Source organism: Typha angustifolia, chromosome 14 (genome assembly GCF_048772165.1).
Source record: "Typha angustifolia cultivar Huaian chromosome 14, ASM4877216v1, whole genome shotgun sequence".
NCBI lineage: Eukaryota > Viridiplantae > Streptophyta > Magnoliopsida > Poales > Typhaceae > Typha > Typha angustifolia.
Window position 1 is genome coordinate 1051159 of NC_133252.1, and position 26752 is coordinate 1077910.

Sequence of the window (26752 nt, forward strand, 5' to 3'; positions counted from 1 at the left end):
ATTAATCTCAGTCATAATTATACCATTGTATGTAAACACGAATGATAGTCTTGGAATTTTGATCTTCTTACTACTTGTTTATATGATCTTTATTCTAAGACATAGATGTGGTTGGTAGATCATATGATCTTTTTTTCTCTATATTTTTCTCCCATTAAATTAGTGCTGCATGATGGGATCCAAACATCAAATCTTTTGTGAGATCTTTGCTTTATTCCTTTTATCTCAAAATGTCGTGTGTTGTTGTAGATTGTGAAATATTTTATAGAAATAGTTTGAGAACTAGTTTTATCTAACTTAGTTGGCATCCATGACAAGGCTTAAGGCTTGAAATTGTATATGCTGCAATCCTATTGGTTGAATTCGTTGTAAGCAAGCGACTGCGCCACGTGTCCCGACTCGCGAAGCATCCCGATTCTCGACTCCGCGAAACGCACGCTCTTCTAAAACCGGCGCGGAACTGGAAACAAATAAAAGCCTCACCTTTTTCGTTTCTCTCGTGACAGTAAGAATAGAGAGATCGGAGTCCGCTTTCGAGGATAGCGGCAATGGCGACCATGGTTTGCCGGCTCCTATTGCCGGCGCTTCTCTTATTTCCGCTGCTTCTGTTCCCTGGCGAAGCCAAAACCCTAGATCCTTACAAGGTACGAAATGATCTCGAATTCGGTGCGTGTGTTTGAAAATGTTCCAATTCTTGAATTGAGGATGTGAATTATCGTTACATGATTTGCTTAAATAGAACGGGGAAGCAATATGTGGGCAGAATGAGTAGGAAAGACATGATCTTGATACCTGGCGGGGCTTATTACTTGGAATGAAGAATACCATGCATTTATTGTGCAGCAGTAAATCAAAAATTAAAAGTTAGAAATTAGGGCCCTAAACATTTGATTTTTTATTTATTTAATATATTCTACTGCACATTGTTTTCCTAATACAATGGTCGGATGTTGATTGGGTGGGCAAATTCATTAGCCTCTGGGACAATCCCACATCTAGGCCGATTCAAAGAAATTGGCCAGCCGAAGAACTAATCAAATGAAAAAGAGGTTACTTTTTACATTTCAGATTATTACTTTGATGAATTATAGTGTTTAAGTTTCAAATATATTGTGTATATTTAACCAAACACAAAAGTCGAGATTTTTTAGAAAATTGAAACCAAGTAACTGGACTGTGTATGATTCTAGTTGAAGGATTTGGGTACAACTAGAGCTCATTTCATTGGTCATGGAGGTGGAAGGGCTTTTACTGACTTACTACTAGAGACTCTTTACTTTGATTTTCTATTTCTTTTTTGTTTTCTCCTCTATTGGTTTCTAATTAATTTATTTTTTGCTGTGTCATTTCCCCTCCTTTTCACCAGCCCCTCACTGCCCAATTACATTGCCCTAAATTATTATTATGCACGACTTGCCATTTTTAACTTGGTAATGCAATTGTTATAATCTTCATTTTCTCCTCCAGGTTCTTGGGGTTGACAAAAATGCGAGTCAGCGTGACATTCAGAAAGCTTTTCACAAGTATGCTGTAACATTCTTTTGTATTGATTATTGACTAGTGAGAACATTTGTTTGCTCAGACTTTGTTTTGTACTGATCCAATTTGTTCTCATAGTTTTACTTTCGCTGCTGTACTACATTGCAGGCTCTCTCTTCAGTATCATCCTGATAAGAACAAAAATAAGGGTGCGCAGGAGAAATTCGCAGAGATAAACAATGGTAGCGTGTCCTATTAGTGCGAGAGCATCAAATATTGAATTTTCTATGCAGCATAAAATTTTGAAATTTTATGATGCAACTTAGCTAAGCTCACGTTTTATTCTGTTTCATGACTTCTATTAAGATGTCTCTGTGACTGTGTGAACCATTTTCATTCTATCTTGTTACTCAAGGATGCAGATTTTTTTTTTTTTTTCCATAACCTTTCCTGGAGTTATGAATGTCTATGTTTGAGCTTGTTGCCTTCGGCATCATGGTCATTTAATCTATTCATTGTAGAAATCGAGCAATTGTTGATTGTCATTTCCCATCATTCCTTTGTAGGATGCGTATGCTAGCTACTGAATTTCCATCCTTTGCTCCTTCTCAAAAGGAGGCCATGTGGGATCCTGGGTTTATTTTTATTGAATTTGAACTATTAAGTCTCATGATCTCTATTCTATTTGTCACATATCCTTGCACTTAAATTTCTCCGAAGATTTACTTCAATTTATTACCATTAGGAAGAGCGGCATGCTGTTTTTGTTTTACTGTCAAGGTTGAGCATCTCCCTATAGTCTGTTCCTTGCATGGTTTACAATTTTTATTTCCAATTGTTTTCCTTTAAAACTCTGAACTTTCCCTTTCTTTTCAGCATATGAAATCCTGTCAGATGAAGAGAAGAAAAAGAATTACGATCTATACGGAGATGAGAAGGGCAACCCAGGATTTGGCGGCGGAAACTTTGGGAATCATGAAGGATATTCTTACTTTAGCCATGGTGGTGGGAGGCCTGGGAGTAGTTACTTCACCTCTGATTCCGAGGGATGGCAGACAATGGATGGTCAGGGCAATAGCAAAACATTTTCTTTCTCCTTTGGTGGTGACTCTACTGGTAGCGGAAACCCATTTGGCTTCGGTTTTGGTGATATATTTTCAAACATTTTTGGTGGTGCAATGAAGGGTGGAAGTCAAAATAGTGGATTTAGTAACTTTGGTGGACCTAACTCTAGATCTGATAGTCCTGCAAGCCTCAAAGATATTAAATCACAATTTTTCAACAAGCATATAAGTGATCAAGGGATGACTTGGCTTTTGTTATTCTTTACACCTGCTGCAAAAGGATACCAAATATTAGAAACCATTGTGGAGGATGTTGTCAGTTCATTGGATGGAGCAATAAAGGTATGTGATTTTCTCTATACATTTGTGATCATCCATCCATCTCTTGATTCTGTGAAATATTATGTTGTGGTGCTATTGTTATAAATAGAATGGCCTAGCCAGGAGTGCAATTATTGAATAGCATTGTGGTCCATTGCAGGCTGGTAGGGTAAACTGCTTAACCGAGAAAGCTCTTTGTCGGGAAGCTGGAATATCATCTGCCAAATCAGCTCGCCTATTCATCTATTCATATATATCCAGTGAAAAGGGATCTTTGGTTGAATATACTGGAAACCATGATTCTAAGAGCCTGAAGATCTTCTGTCAGGATCACCTGCCAAGGTTTTCTAAAAGAATAGATGCCACGCAATTTGATTTTCCCTCTAGGACCATAAAAGATCTTCCTCAAGTACTCCTGCTCTCAACTAAGAAGGATACACCGGTGATGTGGCGCGCTGTTAGTGGATTGTACTGCAAGAAGTTCATATTTTATGATGCAAAGGTAAGTTTCTCTCATGCTTTTTATAACCATTCTTTATTTGTAATGGAAGAAATGAAGTGTAAATGAAACATTCTTTGAGTGTATTAAAAGTTTTCTTTCAACATGCTGCATACTGGGTGAAAACAGATCCCAGCTCAAATAGTGTCGAATTCATATTTTTTTCATGAATTTGATTTGTACATTCAGTTTTGTGGAGTTGAAGTCTCTACAGCCCTTGGGTAAAGTACCAATTTTGCAATGCAGTAACAATTATTTTGCAATTTTGTAGGTTCATGATATATCACATCCTTTGCTGAAGAAATTGGGTGTGAAGGACCTTCCAGCTGTAGTTGGTAGGACTGTAGATGGGGAGGTACAGGTTCTGCGAGCAGGAATTGCTGTGAAAGATTTGAAATCTGGTATCAATGAGCTGAGCTCTTTGCTTGAAAGTTTTGAGAAGAAAAATAAGAGAGCAACTTCACGCCAAGCCAAGAAATCATCGCAGTCCGAATGGTCAGGGGCTAATGTTCCCTTTCTCACAGCTGAAAATTTTGATTATATATGCGGAGAGAAGACTGCTGTATGCATTATAGGTGTCTTTAGATCATCTGAAGCAAAACAAAAACTAGAAACAGTTTTGTCTGCGGTTAGTATATCCATTTTTGTTCTGAAGTTGTTCTTATATTCTTCTTCTTACCATTTTATGGTGATCAATACTAAAGATGTCATTTTCTTGATGTTTGGCATTCAGATTTCTCAGAAGACTCTGGTCAGGCAACAGCACAAAGACACGAACTCTGGGAATTCAATCTCATACGCCTTATTAGATGCAAGCAAACAGTCGGCATTTCTCTCCTCATTTGAAAGATCCGGTTACAAGTCCTCTGACAAGTTTCTGGTGGCCTACAAGCCTCGCAGAGGAAAGTTCGCCGCTTTCACAGATGAAGTGACCATGGAAGAAGCTGAGAAGTTCATAGGTTCGGTATTAAATGGGGATATAAAGTTCTCCAATGTCAGACAAAAACCTATTGTTAGGTGACCTTAATCATACACAATGCTGAGAATGTTTGTGGTCTTTGTTCACAATTTCCTGACTGTCCTTACAGAAGGAAAGAATGATAGAAGTAGTAAGGCTAGTTGCCACATACGGGTTTTTGTATAGAATGAGAACTAAAATGAGGCTTAAGAAGGTGGTTGTGAATACTTCTCTACTTTTTGATGCTTTTGAGATGAAATTTACTCTCTCTTAATTTAGAACAACTTTAATACAAAATTATTTTTAGTCTTACGATAATCTTCATGGAAGTGTTTCATTTGTTTCTCTTCTCTTTTAATTTTTGGCCCAACTTTATTTTTTTGTATGATCAAATTCAATCTCTGATAGAAAAAGAAAATTATAGACCTGCCTAAGGGACCAATAAAAAAATCTAGAAGTTTGAGGGGGTTTTATAGTAAAACTCCCTCAGAATTATCGAGGGCGTATTAGTAATTGCAGCTCTCCCAATTTGTGTGATGGCCTCAAGAAGGCTATCCCATTAACCCGAGCGCGCTCTCTCCTTCCCCCTTCTTTTCTTGGCCAGCAGATGATTGGGAAATGGCCACCTCGATAAATTCCCTTTGGGAAATCGGCGCCGCTGTGAGTTCTCTATGCCTCGTCGCTCTCCTCTCTTCTCTTTTTGCCCCGTTTGTTTTGGAAATTTAGATCCTTTTTCCTTCTCTCGGTGCTTTCCTAGATTTTTCTTTTCGTCAAAGGTTGGCAAATGGGAGGATTAATTGAATAGGATGTTGGAGTTGTTCTTTTTTTATTTCTCTTCTTTGAACTTAAAGCTATGATCTTTTTATCCAACAAAAAAGAAAAAAAATTGGGTGCTGCGTGCGAGCAATTATCCTTCATTTTGTGTAATATAAATGCTAAAATAGCTACGTACTTGCTCCTTATTTGATGAAGACTAAAAGTACAAAACAACATGATGGATTTCTTCAATTATTTGCTTACTCTTCTGGAACAAATAATTCATATGGATTGATGTTAGAAAATTGATATAATCTGGGTTGGAGGTAACTATGAATCTAAAATTGGCACGAGGATGGAGTTTTATGCCCTGAGAATCTATGATGGTTGTAGTTTGTATTTATTTTCTTCCTGGTAAAACTTAATTGGAGCAATGATCTGTTGTTCTTGTTGTTGGCTACTTGACTGTACACTTCGTTCTCAAAAAATGATGCTAATACAAAGATGGCCTCTTTTAACGCAAAACTTACTGTTGCAGATGAATCTCAGTAGTATTTCAAGAGTTTCTGCAGGTCATAGTCAATCCTCAATTGGAGTAAGACACACCATTCACAGGACAAGCTTTTGTAAGCCTCTATTGTCGCCTTTTTGTGGTTCAAGGAAGAACACAAAGATTCCCTTGGCAATAGATAGTAATAAAGCTGATGCAGAATCAACTTCAGACTCTTCAACTGTAGAAAATGCAGCAGATGATAACCAACTTCAATCAGCTAATATTGAGCTCGGTGTGAATGGAAATTCTCCTCAAGTGACGGAACTCGCGCCAAAGAGGTCGCCTTTGACAGCAAGGGAAAAAGTAAGGGCCGCGCGAGTTCTCAGTAAGTATGCAGAATCAAAGCCATCAAAATCTGTATTTGGGAGTAAAGTTTTAGATGCACTTAGGGAGAGTGACAAAGGTAAGAAGCGATCTGGCCTCCCAGAAGCTCCCACAAATTTATTAGATGATAGCAAGCGAGGGATGCCAAAGGCAGGGTTGACGTTTGATCTGCCGGTTGGTTCTGATATACTGCTCATTGTGTTATCCGTCGTTCTCATCAGCACGATCATGTTTGGAACGACATATATTGTCTGGAAACTTGGTGCAATTCATTTTAATGAGTATTAGTTGGAGTAGCCTGATGAGAAGCTGCCTCTTCTAATAATTTCTTGCTGAGGCAGATTGTAAGGAGAACAAACAGGTATCTGTTGTAATATTGCTTAGCAGATTTTGTCTGTACACATTGTTGTTTTTTGAGATGCAAAGAAATGAGTAGTTTGTTTGAAATAACTTACACTCTTGTTTACTTTTATTCAAATGAAAAAGAAAAGGTGTGGAATTTGTTAATCTTTACAGTTTACAGCCATTTTTTATGCAGATCTTCTGATGCAATTTATTAGATTCTTTTTCCCTTTTCCCTTCTATGTTATTAAGACTTGTATTCCTGGACTCATCTTGGGGAAAAAAATATATTTCTCGTCTTCTTTATTCTGATACTGAATCTGATTATCAAGACTGATCATTGATCAGAGAGAATACAAATTAGGTTGTTTTTAAAGAAAAATTGCACTTTATCTCCATCTTTTTTGCCTCAATTTTATAAAACCTTATGCACTTTTAACTAATGATGGTCCTGCCACAGGCAAGGCATGTGCCGTAAGAGGAGAAGAAAAAAAAACGAGATACTCACCTTCGTCGTCGCCGACCGCGGCTCGCCACTCACCTGCCATCGCTGATCGTCGTCGCCCGAGCGCGTCAGGTGCCCTAGCCCGAGGGAGAAGATGAGATCGAGAAGGAGAGAGATAAGCTTATCGGTTAAAACTTAAGTTGTGGATCCATCTTCTCCCTCGGGCTAAGGCACCCGACGCGCTCGGGTGACAGCGACGGTAATCGGCAACGGGTAGCTCGACGGCGAGCGACGGAACTATTAGGAGGGGTGCCGTGTGGCACCCCTCGTATCATGTGCCGGTACGTCGTCGGTATGACCATCCATGCTTTTAACTAAAACATTTTACACTTAACTGCCCAACAATGTTGACTAAAATAGGATCTTTTTTTTCTTCATGTTTAACCAAATTAGAAGCTAAAATTGTTTCGATGCATCTAAAATAATATTAGTTATATTTTAAATGATAAAGATATGATAAATATAATAAGATGTATATTTTTGTTATTTAAAATTTGATTGATATTATTTTAAATATTTTTAACAAATTTGTCTATAATAAAAATCTTTAAATTCGACTCATGTATAGTCAAATATGATAAAATAATAATAATTACATTTTAGTAAAAAAAAATTTAAATACTTAAGTTAAAAGTACATAAAATTTTGTGAAATTAAGCTAAACCATGAGAGAGTAAAATATAATTAATCTCTTTATTATTATTATTATTATATTTTAAAGAAGAATAAATGTCATCTACCACAGGAAAAGAATGAACTAAGTCAACAAATTGAATCTTACACACAACCACTTTCTCAAAATAAAGAAATAAAGAAAAGGAGAATCTTATACACATAGACACAATTATCATTAACAATTCTAAGCATCTAAAGAATCCTAAGATAGCATTCAAAGCATCATCATAGACTTAAACTCCTCAAAGCAAAGCACCCCATCCCCATTAAGATCAAACCTTTCTATCATAACCATGCACTCCTCCAACTTCTTGGACGTACCCAAACGACTCAGCATACGTTTCAAGCTCTTAGCAGTGATGCATCCCTCTCCTTCCATCTCATACATCCCAAATGCTTCCCTCAACTCCCTCTCCTCCTCGTCCCCCCCTTCCAGAACTCCTACCAACCTAACAAAATCCTCCAAATCCAAGAGCCCGTCGCCGTCCGAATCCGCCGACTCCACCGCAGCCTCGGCGTCGTCGGCGGTCAACTCCTCGCCGACGGTCTTCATGACACGTCGGAGCTCTGCCGCCGAGATCTTCCCATCACCGTCCGCGTCGAACCGCGTAAAGATTCGTTCCATTTTGCTACGTTCAGTGATCTTTACATGAGAAGCTGGCGACTTAGCCATTAAAGATGAGAAGTTAATTGCAGTAATATGAAAGCTAGTAGGCGATTGAAACCATGCTAACTTTGATATTTTGATGCCATATATGGTCAATTAGGTAGTATATATAGAGACGTGGTGATGGTTGGAATGGTCATAATTTGCATGGCGAAGACTGACTAAATCGTATATACCTTGTATGATTTCTTTGTTAGATTAAAGGATCTAGAGATATGGACTTGTTCTTTTCTAAGCCACTTTCGATGAACACTTGGTCAAAGACTGGATATGGCTCAAGTTTGTTAACAAAGAATATATTTGATCTAGTCTTGAATTTTGTTATGAAAATAATATGATCTAGCGCGGACCCGAGTTCGATTCCCAGAAGCCACACATATATTTTTTTTTAAAATGAACGGCCAATATCAGATCATATAGGATGCACGGATGTCAAATGGACGGACGGCTAAGATAAGATCTTACAGCTCTACCACACTATGTCTTACCGTGTGCAAAAGACTCGCACACTATCGAGTGCCTTCTTCTCCGCTCTTCGTCACCGCCATGGACGTAGCTCGCTCGGGAGAAATGGGAGAGGAGATCGCCTCTTCCTCTCGCGCCCAAATAGAAGGCATATCTAATTCCTCTACTGTTTCCTTAGTTACAATTACTTGCTCTTAGTCTTAGGGCATCCCTTCTTCTCTCAGTCTCTCTCTCTCTCTCATCGTGATTCACGCACAGGAGATCGGGAGGCTGAGAATCGCCGCGTCGTGGTGATTCTGGTGGGCCCACCTGGAAGCGGTAAGACCACTTTCTGCAACGCCGTCATGAGCGCCGCTCGCCGCGCTTGGGTCCGCGTTTGCCAGGTTCATCTCGAATTTTCTTTTCCCCCTTAAAAGATCTTTTGTTTTTTCAATATTGATTGTTATTTGTGTTTGGTTGTGACAAGGATACGAGGGCTTTTTGCATTTAAGGTAATGTTCATGTTAATCTTTCTAAAGTAATTGGGAATGACATTGGCTGTTTTTTAGAGCATGCAATACACGTATAGGAATTCAGTAAAGTTTTAAGTAGATTTTGATCATGTAATGATCATATTGAAAGTCTTGAAAAATTTAGTATGAGGCAAGTATTTATTTGATTGTTTTCGTTTAGGGTATCTAAATGATGCTGCATTAATAATCATCTGATTTGCAGGATACAATCGCGAATGGGAAAGCTGGAACAAAGCAGCAGTGCTTAAAGGCTGCATCTGATGCACTGAGTAATGGTAAAAGTGTTCTCATCGACAGATGCAACTTAGAACTGGAGCAGCGTGCTGATTTTGTGAAGATTGGCGGAGCGAGGGCAGATGTTCATGCAGTAGTTCTTGATCTTCCTGCTAAGGTTTGTATTTCTCGGTCAGTGAAGCGAACTGGGCATGAGGGGAACCTGCAAGGTGGAAGAGCTGCTGCTGTTGTCAACCGGATGCTACAGAAGAAGGAGCTCCCAAAGCTAAGTGAAGGATTCTCTCGGATTACATTTTGTCAGAATGATAATGATGTCAAAGATGCTGTCAATACATATTGTGCATTAGGACCTTCGGATCACGTTGCTTCTGGGGTTTTTGGCCAGAAGAGTAAGGAAGCCAAAGTCCAACTTGGTATAATGAAGTTTCTAAAGAAGGTAGATGCCCCAGCAACAGAGACATCTGGAAGAAGTAAGAGGACATCCGATGAAATTCATTTGCATAATTCTGTTTCAAGACAAGAAAGTTCTGAAGACAGTCCCTGCTCTATGGATTTTGAAAAGGAGATGAATGAGGATAGGAAAGAACAGAAAGGCCAAACTCCATGGGAAAATGGTTCTTTCGATGGTGCTCATACATTAGCATTTCCATCTATTTCTACATCAGATTTTCAATTCGACCATGAGAAGGCATCCAATATTATAGTAGAGTCAGTTGCTGATTTCTTGCAAAAAGTTGATAATGTCAGACTCGTTCTTGTGGACCTGAGTCACAAATCACATATTTTGTCTTTGGTTAGAGAAAAGGCTGCAAAGAAAAATATTGACTCCAGCAAGTTTTTCACCTTTGTGGGAGATATAACTCAATTGCACTCAAAAGGAAAGTTACGCTGTAATGTAATTGCCAATGCTGCTAACTGGTGAGATTTTCTAAAGGTTTACTCTTCTGATTGTTAATGTTTAAAAAAAGTATCTAAAGTATAATCTTATCATTCTAGAGCTAAGTAATTTCTTAGAACTGTAAATATATTGACACGAGTATAACAGTGAAACAAGGTCATCACCTCATCGGGAACAAGATCATGGTGTTAAAATCTTAAACTGCAGAAAAGAAGCATAGGTCATTGTGATCATGGTCTTGGAGAAAATAATGGAGACATAGCTGATGCAATGCACATTATATTAATGATGGCTCATATGGTAATTACACAAGTGCGATATGTCTGCAACTTGTTCTGCAGTTTCAATTGATGCTTGTTTGTAGAAGTACTAGTAGTTTGGCTAAGAGTGCTCGAATCAATTTTCCGTGGCCAAGTATCTTGTTTTAGTTTTGTTTGCTTGTTCAGAAGCTTGTATTTTGGTGGGGATTGGGGGTCAACCATATAGCATTGTTAGCCTTGTAGACTACCATGTGATGTAAATGGGCATCTTAAAACTTTTGCCTTGAGCATGCACTCAATGCTTCCTGTTTGTATTATCTTGTGACACTTATACAATTATAATCTTTCTTTGATCAATCTAAGAAATGAGAAATGCTGTAAGCCTGTAACCATCATATAGTTCAGAAAACCAGGAAGTGGTGCCAACATCAAGGAATGGTGTTTCATGCAGGCGATTGAAACCTGGAGGGGGAGGGGTTAATGCAGCAATATTCAATGCAGCAGGAGAGGCATTGGAAGCTGCAACAAAGGAGCAAGCTGAAACTTTGATTCCTGGAAACTCTGTTGCTGTTCCTCTACCTTCAACATCTCCAATGTATCAAAGAGAAGGGGTCACTCATGTAATACATGTTCTTGGACCTAACATGAATCCACAAAGACCAAACTGTCTGAAAAATGACTATGTTAAAGGCAGCAAAATTCTTCGTGATGCATATCTTTCGCTCTTTGAGAACTTTGCGTCCATCACAAGGACTGATATAAAGAAGGAAAGCAGCAGGTATGTAGATCTGGGTGTTCTGAGTTCTATGCTGTTCTTATTGAAGGGATTACTGATGATCATTTTCTACACAGTGATCTGAAAGTCAAGCGAGAGAGCTCTCATGATTTCGAGAAGACCAAAAAGTACAAAGGAATTTTATCCAGTTTGGATGTTAAGGACAAATTTAGCAATCAGCATCACCAATACGGAGGACCGCAATCTAAAGTTAGATTTGAAACATCAAACTCCAGTGAGGATGCTGAGAGCTTATCTGGTATGACCAAGGCTAAGAGGACTGTTGACAGTACTAAAAAAACTTGGGGTTCTTGGGCCCTAGCTCTTCATGAGATCGCCATGCACCCAGAGAAGCACAAAGATAGTGTTATGGATATATCAGATGAATTTCTTGTTGTGAATGACCTTTATCCCAAGGTTTGGTGTCTGTGAACTATTGTATATCTTGCTACAATCTATCTGTCTAACATCTCAAGAAGCTCCTCTTGTATGCAGGCTAAAAAGCATATTCTTGTGTTATCGAGATTGCATGGTCTTGACAGTATTGCCGATGCGAAGAAAGAACACGTTCCATTGTTAAGGAGGATGCATTCTGCTGGAGTGAGGTGGGCTCAGAAATTCTTAAGCGAGGATGCTTCTCTAATATTTAGACTCGGCTATCATTCGGTGCGTACATCTTTATGATACCAGTCAGTTAGTCTCCGTTTTACTTTTTTGCTTTAAGCCTTTTATAATCATTTTCTGTTGATCTGTTGTGACCATCCTACAGGTTCCATCCATGCGGCAACTCCATCTTCATGTCATAAGCCAGGATTTTAACTCAAACCACTTGAAAAACAAGAAACATTGGAATTCTTTTAATACTGTCTTTTTCCGTGATTCTATTGATGCAATGGAGGAAATCAATCAGCATGGAGCAGCTAAGGTAAACGACGATGAAAAGTTGTTGTCGATGGAGTTGCGTTGCCACCGGTGTAGGAGTGCACATCCTAATATCCCAAGGCTTAAGACTCATATTGCCAATTGTAAAGCTTCCTTCCCCTCTCACCTCCTTCAAAATGGCCGACTCCTATCAGCTTCAGCTAAAAGTACTGATGAAACATAAGGATTTTGTATACCATCTGGTAGCAGCTTTGCTTTGTTGTAATTTTGGATTTTGATTCCTCAAATCGATGATTTACTCTAAATCTTAACATCAAAGGAGAAAAAAAACTATTGGCTCTTTTATCATATTTCATGAACCTTAATTCGTGTTATCTGATGCACTTTGCTAATCTTGATGTGTTGCATTTCTTTTACAAGCTTAGCTTTCATTAGAAGATTTAACAAGCCATCTCTCTCTATCCTAGTTTTGGTATACCTTATGACTTGCACTTATTTTACTTCAATTGGCGAGCTTATAATCTTGCAGGTAAATCAAAGACAAGTTTGATTTTGTTTCTGTTCTTCCACAAGAAACAAGATTTATTTCGACAGGAAGTTGAGATATCATAGTCTATCGAGCAATTTTATTCCATAGTATTCGTCATTCATTGTTGGTGTTTGTGCATTGTCTAGTTAATTATACTTTCTAGTCTTTGTATAATGGGTGTTTAAGTCCACTAAATACAAGTTTGGATCGAAACCATACATCTTTTATTATAGCAAACCTTAAAAACAATCACAACTTGTCGGAATCTGCGACTCGAAATTGGCGAACACTCTTCACGATCCTCGTCGTTCAAATCTGCATCCTGGGGTGCAGGACTTTTCTCCGCCCAATACGTGGCGGGAATTCATTGGCTCGGACCGCTCGGTGGGAAGAACTTCCCACCTCCACACGTGTCGGCCCACAATATGCCGCCACGTATCCGTTTACCGCCGTCTTTTTGATTTTTTATATCCCGACTACAGCCTCGAGACCTTCTCCACTTCTCCCTCGCATCTGCATCTCTCCCACCTCCCTATCACCCACTTCGCTGCTGCAAACCACACCCGTAGCTCCCCAAGCTTTTCTATTATTCGCATGAGCTAATTCCTATCCGATCTTTATCTCTTTTATCCGGTAGTAAGCCCTAAGAGGGTTTCGGCGATGGGAGCGAGCTCGTCCAGGAATTCGGATAGCTCCCATGGCGGAAGAGAAGGCGGGGGCCAGCTCTTCGTCTCGCTCAAGGTGGCGAACTTTCGGATCAAGGGCGAACTTGTCCCCCACGTCTACGGCTCTGTTCCATTGATTGGCTCTTGGGATCCTTCCAAAGCTGTAATCCATCTCGGTTCTTGCCTTCCCCTATTCAAATTTGCCTCTTCTCTTGAAATTTCTAACGAACTATGTTTGGTGATCTCTGTAGCTATCATTGGAGAGGGAGTCGGCGTCGATGTGGGAGATCAGCTTCGTCGTTCCCCCGGATCACGGTAATATCTCGCTTCTTGGATTCCCCATTGTTCTCAAGGTTGGATTTTGATAACTGGGGTTTGGTTGTTTGCTTGATTTTTGTGTAGAAACGTTCGATTTCAAGTTCTTGTTGAAGCCCAAGTATAACAATTTGCCGTGCGTGGTGGAGGAAGGGCCCAGCCGGTTGCTCACAGGGGGGACGCTAGAGGGGGATTCGAGGATGGCATTGTTTAAGTTAAATGGAGACGAGGATTTGCTTGAGTGCAGGGTGTTTATTAAGGCGGACATTGTGTCCCCGTTTGATCTTGCAGCGAGTTGGAGGGCGTATCAGGATAATCTCCAGCCATCAGTTGTGCGTGGGATTCCAGATGTCAGTATAAATGTGGCATCTGATGCAGGAGATGAGGTTTGGAGTTGATTACCAATATGAATCTAATATGAAGCTTCTTTGACATAGCCCAATTAACTAGAAACTAATGACTGGTTTCTGTGGAATAATAATGGACATAAACGGGTCCTGCAATTTTTTTTTTTGGAAAGAATATAGGGAATTTTGCAGAATTTTTTTAGTCAAAGTGTCAAGCAAGCTTGCTGGTTATAATACATGTCAGATTTAGGAGAGAAAGTAATACTAGAATCTTGTGTGATAATGCTTACTGTCTTCAGTATGTTTCGGCTTGGCTGAGTGGCTTAATCTGGTGAGGACACCTATTTCATTTTGAAGATTATGCTGGGTGCCAGTACCCTTCAAAATGATTTGATAGCAGAAGAAACATTTCTTAAAATCTTCTTAACTGCAAGAATCTACTCAAAAAGTGACATGCAACAATAATATAAACGGTTTATACTGGCAGCAACATGAAACACTTGACCCACAAACTATGTCCACTCTGACAACTTTGTCTAGGAAAGTAATGGCTATGTATTGAGTCTATTGACTAATTCATGTTGTTGCACTCAGTACATTTATCATGTAATCATCAAACGACCTAACCTTGTGCTTCTGGCAATTTATACCACAGAGAAAATCTAAGTGAATAAGAAATGCCTGACCAATTATTGATGAATGAGAAAAAGCAGTAACTTCTCGTTGTTCCTCACAAAGCATTCATTTGGACTTGCCATATACAAAATAAACTTATTTTTGATCACTCAATATCAGTAGTTATCATGTTTCATCATATTATACATATGTTTGTCTTCCAACTGCCAAGTTTCTCATTGGTGTACCTTATTTCTTCATAGAATGGCTCTGCTGCTACTTTAGAGCTTGATTTAGAGAAGTATGTTGTTCCGGCACCAGCAACCAGTTCCAATGTTGTTTATGCAGCTAATCTGACTGAGAATCCAAGATCCTTTTTTCCACGTGGGATTTCCTTGAAAAATGATGTCACAAATAGTAATTTACATGATTTGAGTAAAGCTGGAGCATCTTCTGTCGACAATGCTAACATTAGGAAGGTATTAACAGAATTTACTATGAGCTCTTTGATTTATTTATAGTTCACATCTCTTATTTAATTGGAATTGAATATTTTGGGAGTCTTAATTCCCTGTTTATGAAGATATCCATCTTCTGCTTCTTTGACAGCTTGAGTTCCTAGGTTCTCTGCGCACAATTCTATTGTGAGCTTACTAGATGATGCTTCGGTGTGCCAGAAACAGAAAAGAGATGACAACTTGACAGAGGTTGTAACATGATCTGTTGTTTATGCTGCAGGATATTGAGATCACAGTAACAGATCCTTCGAAAGTCTTTCCAGCTTCTGGTGCAGTTGAGTCAAAATCAGTTGGTACATTTCCACCGCTGCAAAAGCAAGATGGTCAAAAGGGGCTTGTTGTTGATAGAGGTGTTGGCTCTCCTAGGCTAGCAAAATCAGCTTGTGCAAGTGGCTTTACAAATGATCTCAAATTGGACTCTGAAGCAAAGGTTTGTGCAAGCTAGACAAGGCATTTCTATTTATTTATCACTATGGCAAAATGTACTACAAACCTCTGCATTCTTTGTTGATACATTGATTCCTAAAGTGTTGATGGCTAATTTTATTCCTCTTCTTTTATACTCTGTAAGATAACTGTTTTAACTTCAACTAGGCAATAATAATTATTAGTCTATTTTATCTCTTTTGCCACCACATGCAGCATGATTTTTACAGTTGCCTAAGTGGATAATTGAAGTTTGCTGGACTGCAAATGCTATTGCACTTCACAATATTTAAATAATTTTCTTTATTTTCTTTATTTCTTGTATGACAAGTTGTAGTCTTTTGTAATTCTATCATGTAATTGTTAATCAGATGTTTATCTATAATTGAGTTGTGACTCTTACATTCCTTTTATTGTTTTATATGTTACAAGGCAATGCCAGCAGCAGTAGGCGCTGTGGCAGCAGCAGCTGTAGCTGATCAGATGTATGGACCAAAGGAGGATCGAAAGTTGGCCATTGTGCTGGTAATTTAAATCTCACTTCTCATTTGGCGTATTTCTCTATTATGCTGTGTGCTGCTTCAAGCAAGAAATATATGTGACTACTATTACAATAACTAATGTTCCAAATTGCATGCAATAACCACCTGCGACATGGATAAATTCTACATTAAACCATGCTTCTATAGTTCCTAAAAGCAAATTCTGATATTGCTATAGCCTGCAAACTAAATAGGTGTTTAATTGACTGGAGTCCAGAAGGTATATATTTAAGCTTGAAATTTCCTGCAAATCCATCACTTCTAGACCTATAGAAGGGTGACAGAATCCCTTTTAGTTAGTCATGCTGTTGGCACATGGCTATCACTGCTGTCATTCTGTGTTCCTTATTTTCTTGGAATTGTAGTTATTTTATTTATTCTCAGTTAGTTTGTGCTCCTGAGCAGATTTTCCCCGTCCTGCTGTTGAACATATACAGTATCTTTTTCCTTTGTGCAAGTGAAAATGACAAAACACACTTTTTCATAAATTTGTGGCTTATGTTATAGGTTGGTTTGCCAGCTCGAGGTAAAACCTTTACTGCAGCTAAGCTTACAAGATATCTTCGATGGTTAGGTCATGAAACCAAACATTTCAATGTTGGCAAGGTGAATCTTCACTTACATCATGCTTCACAGCAACAGAAAATAAACGCTTAGCTGTACGTGATTTACACTACTTGCTAATTCGGTGATACTTGAAATTTGATATACAGTATCGCCGTCTCAAGCATGGAGCAAATCAGGTATTATAACTGTCTCCTTAGCTATATTTTTGTTGTTGTAACTTATTATAATTTCTTCTTATACTGGACTTTATTCTCTGATTATTATCATCTCCAGCTTGTGCCATGCCTGTCATCTTGATTTTATGTAGGAATTCTTCTGTGGCAGTATTCTAGGGCAGTTTTCTTTATCTTAGTTCTTCCTCTGAGTGCTCTAACAAGTAAAACTTCTGTTGTACAGTCTGCAGATTTTTTCCGTGCAGATAATCAAGAAGGCATCGAGGCTCGTAATGAGGTAGGATTATACTGGTTATCATTAATTATGTAAAACTTCAGAATAGTATATAACTATGTATTCAGGATTGTAATTATTTCATCTGGTTGCATGCATGAGTGAATCTGTATTTTTCATTTTTTTTATTATTCTAGTTTATAAATAGTAACAGTTGAACTGCTTTTCCTCTTACATGGGAAAGCCTGTTGTTTTAACATAAACTTGCAATATCTCTGTTATTTTCCCTCGTTTTGCTCATTGACAGGTAGCAGCCTTAGCAATGGATGATATGCTTGCATGGATGCAGGAAGGAGGTCAGGTACAGATGTGTGCTATAACAACTGTGCTGGAAATATGATTTAGACCACTGATTTAGCTTGCATTTTGCGATAGGTTGGTATATTTGATGCAACAAACAGCACAAGAGAACGTCGAAATATGCTGATGAAAATGGCTGAAGGAAACTGCAAGGTGACTGTTAATCTTCTGCAGTATAATCTTTTATTTATATTTTTTTTTTCATCTTCCTCTCAGTGGTTCGCCACAACCCATCAACCGGATATTAGTTGACTAATGTTTTTAGGCCATTTTAATAACAGTATATCTTTAGCCTTCTATTGCCATTAAGTATGTGCAGTGTGTGTGCCTGTCAATCGATCAGTAAGCGAACCTTGAGTTTTCCCATTGTATTCTAGATATAGATATTTGATTTTCTTAACAGTTGCATTTGACATCTTAACCTATAATATTCACTTTGCATTTGGAATTTCATATGCAACCCTTGAATTATTCTGTTGGCGCTTTAAGGATGGGCTGAAGTAGTATATCAGGCTTGATGATTGAAAGGGTAATATCCAAGTACAAATAGACTTTTCTTCACTCCAAATTATTACACATGCATTCATTATTAACTTCGATTAAAATTTAAAAACGTCTTGATGCTGCAGATTGTCTGGTCCTTAACATATGCATTTCTTGTTTAACTTACAGATCATATTCTTGGAAACAATATGTAATGATGAACGCATAATTGAAAGAAATATACGTCTAAAAATTCAACAAAGTCCTGATTATGCGGAAGAGTGAGTATATTTTTCAGTCAGCTGTTTCATCTACAATGCCTAGTGAATGCAATACTTGATGCTGATATTGCAGGCCAGATTTTGAAGCTGGACTGAGGGACTTCAAGGAGAGACTGGCCAATTATGAAAAGGTCCTAAATTAGCTTTACATGCGAGGTAGGTTTCTTGAGGTTCTAATGTTTCTTCGATCTATAATTAAATATATGTTCTTCTACAGGTTTATGAGCCTGTAGAGGAGGGCTCATATATTAAAATGATCGACATGGTCACTGGTCAAGGGGGGCAGTTACAAGTAAGTTGGCCTTCCATTCTTATAGTTTCTCAACTAGATGTTAAGAAATTGATGTTTTTGTATTTATACTTTGTTCAGATGTTTACCTGCTTAAGGATTTTTCTTTAATTCTAGAACAGCTAGATTGTTCAAGTCAGCATTATAATCTTGGTCTAGATATATTACGTATAAATAATGTAAAGCTTTTTTAAGGTAAGAAAAACTTTGTATTTAGTACCTTCATTTCTCTATCTCATAACTGTCAATGTAAATCCCTTCAGTGTCAATACATAAATTCTTAAGTTCCTTTTTTTTCCTTGTGCTTATTCAGGTCAACAATATTAGCGGTTATCTTCCTGGACGAATTGTTTTTTTCTTGGTATGCTTATGAAACTCTTTTACTAAAATGATCTCTATATATCATATGAAAAGATCATATCTTGCAAAACATGATGCGTATCTCCTTCTGAGAAAATGTCATTGCAGGTGAATACTCATCTTACGCCTCGTCCTATTCTGCTTACTAGACATGGTGAGAGTCTCGATAATGTTAGAGGAAGAATTGGTGGCGATACGGTTTTGAGGTTTATTCTATCTTTATTTTGTATTATTCATTTACTTTACTTGTTCACATGTGTGTTGCATCAAATGCAGTAAGTTTTTATAGCCGTTGAGAAATGGTACTTGGCATGGTGTTTTTATCTTATTCTGTGACAAGTGCATGTGTAGCTGTATTTTGCAATGCATTCAAATTTCTTTGTTTCAAAGATAAATTAAATTCTATGACCATTTGGATGAAACTACCCTAGCATTAATGTCAATTACTGGCCTTGTTCTATTTAATATGGATCTGACGTGAAGTCTTGTTTGCTCAGTTCATCAACTAACAGACATGGTCGATTTTTCTCCCATTTCTATTTCAAAGTACCATACTCTATGTTGGACAGAGTTAATTGCAGTTTCCTTTGAAATAATGGAGCTAAAAGTTCTTTTTCTTCATAATTCAGGAAGTGAACTTCTTTATGACTGAGTAAAAGGCAATCATATATTTCCTTTTTGTTTTATTTTTAATTCATCATTGGATTTTCATAGTGTTTTTTTTTTCCTCAGTATTGCTTCTTCTAAAACCGTGGTTCAATGTTTTCTCAAAATTTTCTACCCAGACAGTTTTGACAAGTCTATGAATCCAAAGGGTCATCACTAGATCTGGCATAGCTTCAAAATTGAGTCAACTTTAGAAGTGTTCATGTCTTTCCCTAAGATTTCAAGTAGCTATACAGGATTCGAATTGATTATGTTTCACTCCTTGGAGAAGGATGACTTATCCATATATATACAAATGTCAATGTAGCAGATACTATCTTCTTTGAGAATTTTAGTTGTAATATTTCATGATTTTCATGATCAGTAAAGAAACTAAGAGCATTGACATGTGGAGTATTTCAAAGTTAATTAAACATATAGTCATATATTATTGTGATTTCATCACTAATTATAAGTAATGAATGTAACTTATACAGTGAAGCTGGGGAGCTTTTTGCGAAGAAACTTGCCAACTTTGTAGAGAAGCGACTGAAATATGAGAGGACTGCCTCTGTAAGAATCTCTACATTGATCTTGGGCATGCTCTGATACAGAAATTCTGTTACGAATACTGTAGAGCATTTCTTGTTATGTTGTTTGTCTTGGGGCCAAGTTTTAACATTTCATTTTTGGAATGTTTACATAATTGCCCTTGAAAACTTTCAAAATATAAATTTCTTAAAATGATGGTTAAGACTGAACTTAGACTAACAAAAGACCATCTTTCCCTTGCATAATTGCTTGAAATGATTGTAAGGCTGTATAATGTTACTGATATCATAGTACAAGAAAATATTTTTTTCTTTTTGTAAGAAAAAAATTAATAATCAATATATTATACTCTGAACTTCAAGAATGAAGGTCTGTTACTTATTTATATGTATTTTTTAATTTTAACAACTAGCTATTTTGAATATTCTAAGAAAATTTTATAAAAACTAACCATAATGGCAGTTATGAAAGAGTTAAAAGATTTCAATAGCAATTATGTTCTTTTAAAGAATGTGGTGGCAATTGTAATATTTTGAAAGTTTTCAGTAGAAATTATATTAAAATCCCTTCTTTCTTTAATCTTATATAGACTCTCTTTACCATAGAGAGAATGTTAACTTAGGATCCAGAAAATTAGTTGTAGTTTAATCAATTATGAAATTTGAGAACTTGAAATAGTATGATCTGGAGGCTTCTTAATGAAGCATCAAGTCTACAGTTTACACCACATTCATTGATGCCGGCTACACTCTTCTAATTTCTACTGCTGTAGAGTTCATTACAATTCTATAAAGTAGTCATAAAATTTAGAGAAGGAAATTAGTGACATAGATCATAATAAGTCAAATGGCTATATATACAAAGAGTTCAAAACTGTATTAACTTGTAGTTAACAAGGCTTTCTATGTCTGTTACCGCAAATGCTATGATTCTATAAAATCCTTTCATTAATTGATAACTTTGAATAATTCTTCTTATAGTTGCTTGGATAAATTTCTGACATTTCATTAATTGTTTGTTGCATGGATGGCATAGATATGGACCAGCACTCTCCAGAGAACAATACTGTCTGCTAGTCCAATTGTTGGATTTCCAAAGGTTGATTTACTTAATGCTTAACCAGAGAGCACCAGCAAGTCTTTTAACAGCTGTTCTTGTTCTGATATAGTTGTTTTGGGGATTTCCCTGCATTCTTTTAGATACAATGGCGTGCTCTTGACGAGATATATGCTGGAGTATGTGATGGTATGACATATGAAGAGATAAAGAAAAATATGCCTGAGGAATATGAGTATGTATTGAAATAACTGGCTCGTTGATTGCTTTATATCACTTTGAAATGCAAAAGATGATCTCTGCACATGTTATCCAAGCATTTACTATCAAAGCTTTACTTTCTTTTTATCTGACTAAATTGTGCAGCTTATGCATTCAAATATTCAGTATACAAAATTTGGGAAGTGTGAACTCTGAACAAGTTAATGTCAAGCTAAACTTAATTTAAAAGAAGCCTTCTATAATATATGTCAATCCTTGGGAGATTTACATGTCTACAAAATTGCTTGTTTATGCAAGTCTTTTTTCCTTTCCCTTGAAATCAGTATCCTTTGGTTTTATACTATTTGGCATATGTCGTCCACTTGAGAATTCTTCTTTCTTGGCCTGAATGCAGATCACGCAAGAAGGACAAGCTGAGATATCGCTATCCCCGTGGAGAATCTTACCTAGATGTCATTCAAAGGTTCGACATTTGTGGGGCTTTAATCAATTAAATTACAGACATAGTTGACTCAGTTGAAATTTGTTCTCATCAATCAGTTCATATTTTGCTATTTAAGACCACTGTGCTTATTGGACATAAGATATTGATATGATTCTTTCCATCCAGATTAGAACCCGTAATAATTGAGCTTGAACGGCAGCGTGCACCAGTAGTAGTCATAGCTCACCAGGTAATTTGCACCAATCTCCTTATAAACTTAAAAAATCAATAGAGAAATTAATATCTTAACTAAATGGTGTTGTAGGCTGTCTTAAGAGCACTATATGCATATTTTGCTGACAGACCCTTGAAAGAAATTCCTCACATTGAGGTAAGTCTTATTATAGTATTAACTATTGCTAAGTCTGTTTGCTGGTTGTCTTTCAGAATTTAAAGTACACTTTTACTCGCATTAATAAATTATCATAGACTAAGGTGATGCTCTTTTATGCTTATGTAGGTTCCACTCCATACTATAATTGAGATACAGATGGGTGTAACTGGTGTTCAAGAGAAAAGATACAAACTCATGGATTAAGTTTTCCGTTCTAATGTAATTGTTCACTTTGTCACTATTTTTATCTGGAGGCAGGCTTGAAAGTTAAGCCTCTCCAGTCTCCACTCACTTTATGTAGTGATACTTCTGAACTGATAAAAATGCCTACTTTTTCTTTTCTTTCAAACCAAGCTACTGTTTTCTTTTTAAAAAAAAATCAACTATTATGGTGGAAGTCTCACAAGCTAACAGATAAAAGAAAGTTTCCAACAGGTTGTCGTTTATCTTGTAGCTTTTATGGAAAACTCTTCTTTTTACCACCTTCCTGAAATTAAAAAAAAAAAAAAAAACCACCAACAAATATATTGGAAAATGTTCCTTATAAACTAATGGGATTTTTCTTCTTGTTGTTGCAAATATGTGTTTAAAAGAAATCAATTTGATACTGTCCAAAAGAGAAGCCAATGAAATACTTTAACTCATGATGTATGAGTCTACTGGAGTTTAAATTGCAGTAGCATAAGTTAATCTTTCCTCGTAACACTTCCCAAAAGGAAAAAGAAAAAGAACAAAATTAAGAAAGCAGGTTTCCAAACTAGTATTATGCCAAGAAAAAACCCCCAAAAAAGTAGTGAAAAGAGAGAGTAAAAGTAAAGTATGCCATTCGGTATAGAAAGCTATTCCCTTCGTATCTGTACATCATCATCATATTGGCACAACTCGCGATGGTCATGAAATCGATGAAAAGTTTAGACACCCTGAACGACGCTCTGCTAGTATTTCAGCATTGCATGTGAGAAAAGTTTGTTCCAAGATTGAAGGTAAAACTTCTTCAGTTTGCAATATAAAAGCTTACAAAGGGTAGTATTTTCTTTATTTTGTTGGACTTTGGAGAACTATTTCCTACAGCAACACTTCCATCACCGATTATAAAGTTTAGTAAAGTATTTTGTGCTTAATAAGAGACATAATTTTGGTATAAGCTAGAATAAACTATGAGCTTAAAAGAACAAATAACAAAACTAGAGCCCACAAACAATTTCTAATAAATGATAATAACTAGTACCTAACTTTTGCCATATCAAAAGATGATTGCTGCTATTTAAATCATATAAAGAGTTATAAACTTATCATTAAGTATATTCTAATCATACTTACCATTATAAAAGATAGTATTCCTTTGAAGTACTAATAGCTTTAACCTTCTTTCTTCCACCTATTCATCTCATCTCATTAGACAATTCCTTGTAAATATTAGTCTCAAACATTTTGACTAGTATCATATATTCAACAGAACATTGTAAGAATAGATATTCAAAGGAGTAAACATATAATATACAAGAATCTCATGAAGATAAAATTTAGTTGATAATAAAAGAGAAAACAATTAATGTTATCAGAATGAAATATAGATACATTCCTTTCTTTTTCTCAAACAAAAGAATAATTCACAAACATTAATATAAGCACATCTTATATTATTGTAATATAACGCATTCCTATGTTTATTTTGCATGAAAAAGAAATCTACTTCAAACTGCCACATAAATTATCAAAACAATTGATAAGAGAAAGATGACACCAAATAACCAGCAATATTTCATGGCTATTAACCTTCCTTTCTGAAGGATAGAACCATATGACATCTACATCAGTAACTTCGACTTAAATTCTAGTGTTACAAATACCATCAACTGTAGGAAATAATGGTAGTAAAGATAAGAATTTGCAAAATAGATCTACTTATAACACAATGATTAATTCATCATTCCTCAACTGGAAATTACTGGCAGTAAACTTCTTCTCTCCATATAATAAAAAAGAGATTACATTTCTTGAGTATCTGCTCACTTTCTCAGAAGTAGAATAATCTCATCATTAAACCATAAAATCTTCCAAACATATAAATAGGAGAACCAAATGATGCAATTAAGGAACTGTTTCCTGCCATATAACAAGGGAAAGAAGAAGAAGAAGAAGAAGAAGAGTTGCACTTTTTTTAACAAGATCTCTTCCAAGAATATTTTAAAAGAATAGCACCTAATATTATACCAGAAGATCTCTTCCATACATATAAATAGGTAAACAATTAATGCAATGTAATCATCCTAGATATATCTAAAAGTCACTCATGCATAATCGAACCCTAACCCTAGAAGAGTATATGATACCCTAAATATTTTTATAAATCAAACAGAAACGGATCCGAATCATCCCACAAGCACGACCCGACACCAGCGTAGTCGTCGTATCCCCACATCGGCGACGACGCCTGGAGCGTCGCCGACACCGACTGCTCGACCGGCGACGGCGCCACCGGCTCCGCGCACGTTAGCGAGAGCCCGGACCCGACGGACCCTGCAAGGGAGGTTATATCCTCTCTCATCCTCCCATCCTCTCCCGCCGCCACGTGTCCCATTTCGTAACTGGGCCCCGCGTTTTGGGTGTGTAGCTGTACGGGCATGCAGGGGTAGGGATGCGTTAGGCTCGGGTTTGGGGTAGGGTTGGAGTAGAGGAAAGTCGGGGGGTAAGTGAGGGGGAAGTGGGGGTATCCGGAAGGGCGCGGGAGGAGCGGGCGGAGAGTGGTAGTGGAAGTGGAGGTGGAGGTGGAAGTGGAAGTGGAAGTGGCAGAGGAAGTGGAAGTTGAAGTGGAGGGAGACGAAGGCGTGTTGAGAGAGAACGAATTCGGCGGTTGGAGGTTAAGTTGAGCCCGCGGGCCATACAAGATTAACGCGGCCCGATCATACGCCCGAGCCGCGTCCTCCGCAGTGGAGAAAGTGCCCAGCCACTTCCGCGTCCGCTTCCGTGGCTCGCGGATTTCGGCGACCCACTTCCCCCAGCTCCGCTGCCGCACTCCCCGGTACCGGAACTTGCCGTTCTCGGGCCCACCTTTGCCTTTGCCTCTCTTTCCACTACTTGCGGTGGTGCTACTAGTACTGCTCGGGCTTGTGGTTAGGGTAGTGGAAGTGGAGGAAGGGGAAGTAGGGAAAGGGGAAGTGAGGATGGGGTACTGTTCTATTGGGGAGTGATGGGGAGTTGCATCCATTGGTATGTTAGGGAGGTGGGTTTCTTGGGTTTGTTGGAGTTAGGAAGGGGAGAGAGAGGAGAAAGTGGGGAAGTGGGATAGACGTCTTTGTTTGGGTGAGGAAGGCGGTGCTCATATGGATTAATTAGTATATAGTGGGGGGAAGAGAGGAGAGGTTGGGGGGAAAGGAAAAGGAGAGAGTGCAGTGAGAGGGGAAGTCAGACTTTTTATTGCATGGGCAGGTTTTGGGTAGTAGTAGTTTGTAAGGGTTCGAGCCTAAACATTTAATTGTTCTCAATGCCAATTCTATGGATGGACATGCATGCATGCAATGGTGTTGGATGTTCAAATACTATGGACTTCTATACACTATCCTTCTAAATAATATATATATATATATGTGTGTGTGTGTGTGTGTGTGTATAAATATTATAAGGACACTATAGGAAATAAAAATATAAACATATTTTATTAGACTACTTTTCAAGGCTAAAATATAAAGAATGCACTTATTTAATTCGAAACTGGGAAGTCGCTTACGAAGAGAACAAAATGGTGCACCGAAGTAGAACTTGTCCAAAGTGATGGACAATGGAGGCATACCGCTCTTAAACAACCAAGACTGTTATATTAAAAGAGAAACTAAAACTAATCAGGTGGTAGATTAGTATACTAACATAGAATGAAGTCACCATTTCTCCTTTGTTAAATAGGAATGAATATATCGGATGGTAATATCTGATATACCTATACGCCAGTCTTATAGTAATATAGTTATTATATTTTTACCACAATCTTATAGTAAAAGTATATTTTGTTTAGGCACTTAATAGTAAGTAGCAAGTTGGATTTAATATTTATACACAAGAAAGAAAGAGAAGAAGTGTGTCCACTGTCCACTGTCCAATGTCCCTAGGGAGCAAAGCAAATAGTAGTAGGTTGGCCCCACATTGGGAACAAGCGACTGTCCCCTCTCTTTGAAAGTGACATCACTATCCAGATGCTTTCCACTTTCTCTCTCTCACTCTCTCGGGACTCACTACTCGAACAAACTACAAACGTGCTCTTCCCTAATCTCCACTCCTCTCTCCCTTCTTTTATTTTTATTTTTATTTTTATAAATCACACTCTCTACGTCTATTTATTTTATAATTTACATATATTTTTTTAAATTTTTATAATTTAATTTATATATATATAATTTTTATTTAACACTCTAAATTAAAAAAGACGGCAAAATAATAGATGAAAAAATAATAAAATAATATAAGAAAATAAGAGTAAATGATAAAAATATTTTAATAATTTGATCCACATTAGATAGTTAAAATAATATCAGTTAAATAAAAAATATAAAAAATTAAATTATAAAATTTTCAAAGACTAAGTATGGATTATAAATTAGATAAAATACATAAT

The 26752-nt window shown here is 37.3% G+C and overlaps 6 protein-coding genes across 7 annotated transcripts; 4 read left to right on the forward strand and 2 right to left on the reverse strand.

Annotated features, from left to right (window-relative positions):
• The first annotated feature begins 456 nt into the window (after positions 1-456).
• On the forward strand, positions 457-4580 carry LOC140775897 (dnaJ protein ERDJ3A). The gene is made up of 7 exons (XM_073119387.1): positions 457-644; positions 1468-1523; positions 1648-1721; positions 2356-2885; positions 3025-3366; positions 3635-3991; positions 4097-4580. The coding sequence occupies exons 1-7, from the start codon at positions 549-551 to the stop codon at positions 4382-4384; spliced, it is 1743 nt and encodes a 580-aa protein (XP_072975488.1). The 5' UTR covers positions 457-548; the 3' UTR covers positions 4385-4580.
• Positions 4581-4850: 270 nt separating this feature from the next.
• LOC140775772 (uncharacterized) lies at positions 4851-6893 on the forward strand. Of its 2 annotated transcripts, XR_012106806.1 has the most exons (3): positions 4851-4981; positions 5616-6315; positions 6757-6893. XR_012106806.1 is itself a non-coding variant. In XM_073119197.1 (2 exons), the coding sequence occupies exons 1-2, from the start codon at positions 4940-4942 to the stop codon at positions 6240-6242; spliced, it is 669 nt and encodes a 222-aa protein (XP_072975298.1). In that variant the 5' UTR covers positions 4851-4939; the 3' UTR covers positions 6243-6351. The 2 variants fall into 2 exon arrangements, 1 of the variants encoding a protein (XP_072975298.1); XM_073119197.1 differs by lacking the exon at positions 6757-6893 and having other exon boundaries at positions 5616-6351.
• A 71-nt stretch (positions 6894-6964) lies between these two features.
• Positions 6965-12474, forward strand: LOC140775771 (transcription factor bHLH140). The gene is made up of 8 exons (XM_073119196.1): positions 6965-7082; positions 8555-8756; positions 8867-8991; positions 9323-10272; positions 10964-11290; positions 11365-11704; positions 11783-11953; positions 12057-12474. Exons 2-8 carry the CDS (start codon positions 8573-8575, stop codon positions 12390-12392), a joined length of 2433 nt encoding a protein of 810 aa, XP_072975297.1. The 5' UTR covers positions 6965-7082; positions 8555-8572; the 3' UTR covers positions 12393-12474.
• Positions 7292-8559, reverse strand: LOC140775774 (putative calcium-binding protein CML19). The gene has a single exon (XM_073119198.1). The coding sequence runs from the start codon at positions 8147-8149 to the stop codon at positions 7691-7693; it is 459 nt and encodes a 152-aa protein (XP_072975299.1). The 5' UTR covers positions 8150-8559; the 3' UTR covers positions 7292-7690.
• A 711-nt stretch (positions 12475-13185) lies between the features above and the next one.
• On the forward strand, positions 13186-22499 carry LOC140775740 (6-phosphofructo-2-kinase/fructose-2,6-bisphosphatase-like). Its single transcript, XM_073119148.1, has 23 exons — positions 13186-13526; positions 13615-13678; positions 13766-14064; positions 14904-15119; positions 15379-15588; positions 16017-16109; positions 16634-16732; positions 16840-16869; positions 17090-17143; positions 17388-17441; positions 17516-17593; positions 18113-18204; positions 18278-18335; positions 18422-18496; positions 18807-18854; positions 18962-19059; positions 19996-20071; positions 21086-21148; positions 21250-21341; positions 21723-21791; positions 21939-22002; positions 22078-22143; positions 22273-22499. Exons 1-23 carry the CDS (start codon positions 13359-13361, stop codon positions 22348-22350), a joined length of 2244 nt encoding a protein of 747 aa, XP_072975249.1. The 5' UTR covers positions 13186-13358; the 3' UTR covers positions 22351-22499.
• A 1991-nt stretch (positions 22500-24490) lies between these two features.
• On the reverse strand, positions 24491-25354 carry LOC140775617 (uncharacterized). Its single transcript, XM_073118998.1, has one exon. It carries the CDS (start codon positions 25352-25354, stop codon positions 24491-24493), a length of 864 nt encoding a protein of 287 aa, XP_072975099.1.
• Between the last annotated feature and the right edge of the window lie 1398 nt (positions 25355-26752).

Coding starts and splice junctions, on each gene's coding strand:
- LOC140775617 (XM_073118998.1), bottom strand. CDS start 25,354: ATGGATGCAACTCCCCATCACTCCCCAATAGAACAGTACCCCATCCTC.
- LOC140775774 (XM_073119198.1), bottom strand. CDS start 8,149: ATGGCTAAGTCGCCAGCTTCTCATGTAAAGATCACTGAACGTAGCAAA.
- LOC140775771 (XM_073119196.1), top strand. CDS start 8,573: ATGTCAAATGGACGGACGGCTAAGATAAGATCTTACAGCTCTACCACA. Junction 8,757..8,866: donor CTCTCGCGCCCAAATAGAAG/GCATATCTAATT, acceptor ATTCACGCACAG/GAGATCGGGAGGCTGAGAAT. Junction 11,705..11,782: donor TGAATGACCTTTATCCCAAG/GTTTGGTGTCTG, acceptor TCTTGTATGCAG/GCTAAAAAGCATATTCTTGT.
- LOC140775897 (XM_073119387.1), top strand. CDS start 549: ATGGCGACCATGGTTTGCCGGCTCCTATTGCCGGCGCTTCTCTTATTT. Junction 2,886..3,024: donor CATTGGATGGAGCAATAAAG/GTATGTGATTTT, acceptor GGTCCATTGCAG/GCTGGTAGGGTAAACTGCTT. Junction 3,992..4,096: donor TAGAAACAGTTTTGTCTGCG/GTTAGTATATCC, acceptor TTTGGCATTCAG/ATTTCTCAGAAGACTCTGGT.
- LOC140775772 (XM_073119197.1), top strand. CDS start 4,940: ATGGCCACCTCGATAAATTCCCTTTGGGAAATCGGCGCCGCT. Junction 4,982..5,615: donor TTTGGGAAATCGGCGCCGCT/GTGAGTTCTCTA, acceptor TTACTGTTGCAG/ATGAATCTCAGTAGTATTTC.
- LOC140775740 (XM_073119148.1), top strand. CDS start 13,359: ATGGGAGCGAGCTCGTCCAGGAATTCGGATAGCTCCCATGGCGGAAGA. Junction 22,003..22,077: donor TAGTAGTCATAGCTCACCAG/GTAATTTGCACC, acceptor ATGGTGTTGTAG/GCTGTCTTAAGAGCACTATA. Junction 22,144..22,272: donor AAGAAATTCCTCACATTGAG/GTAAGTCTTATT, acceptor ATGCTTATGTAG/GTTCCACTCCATACTATAAT.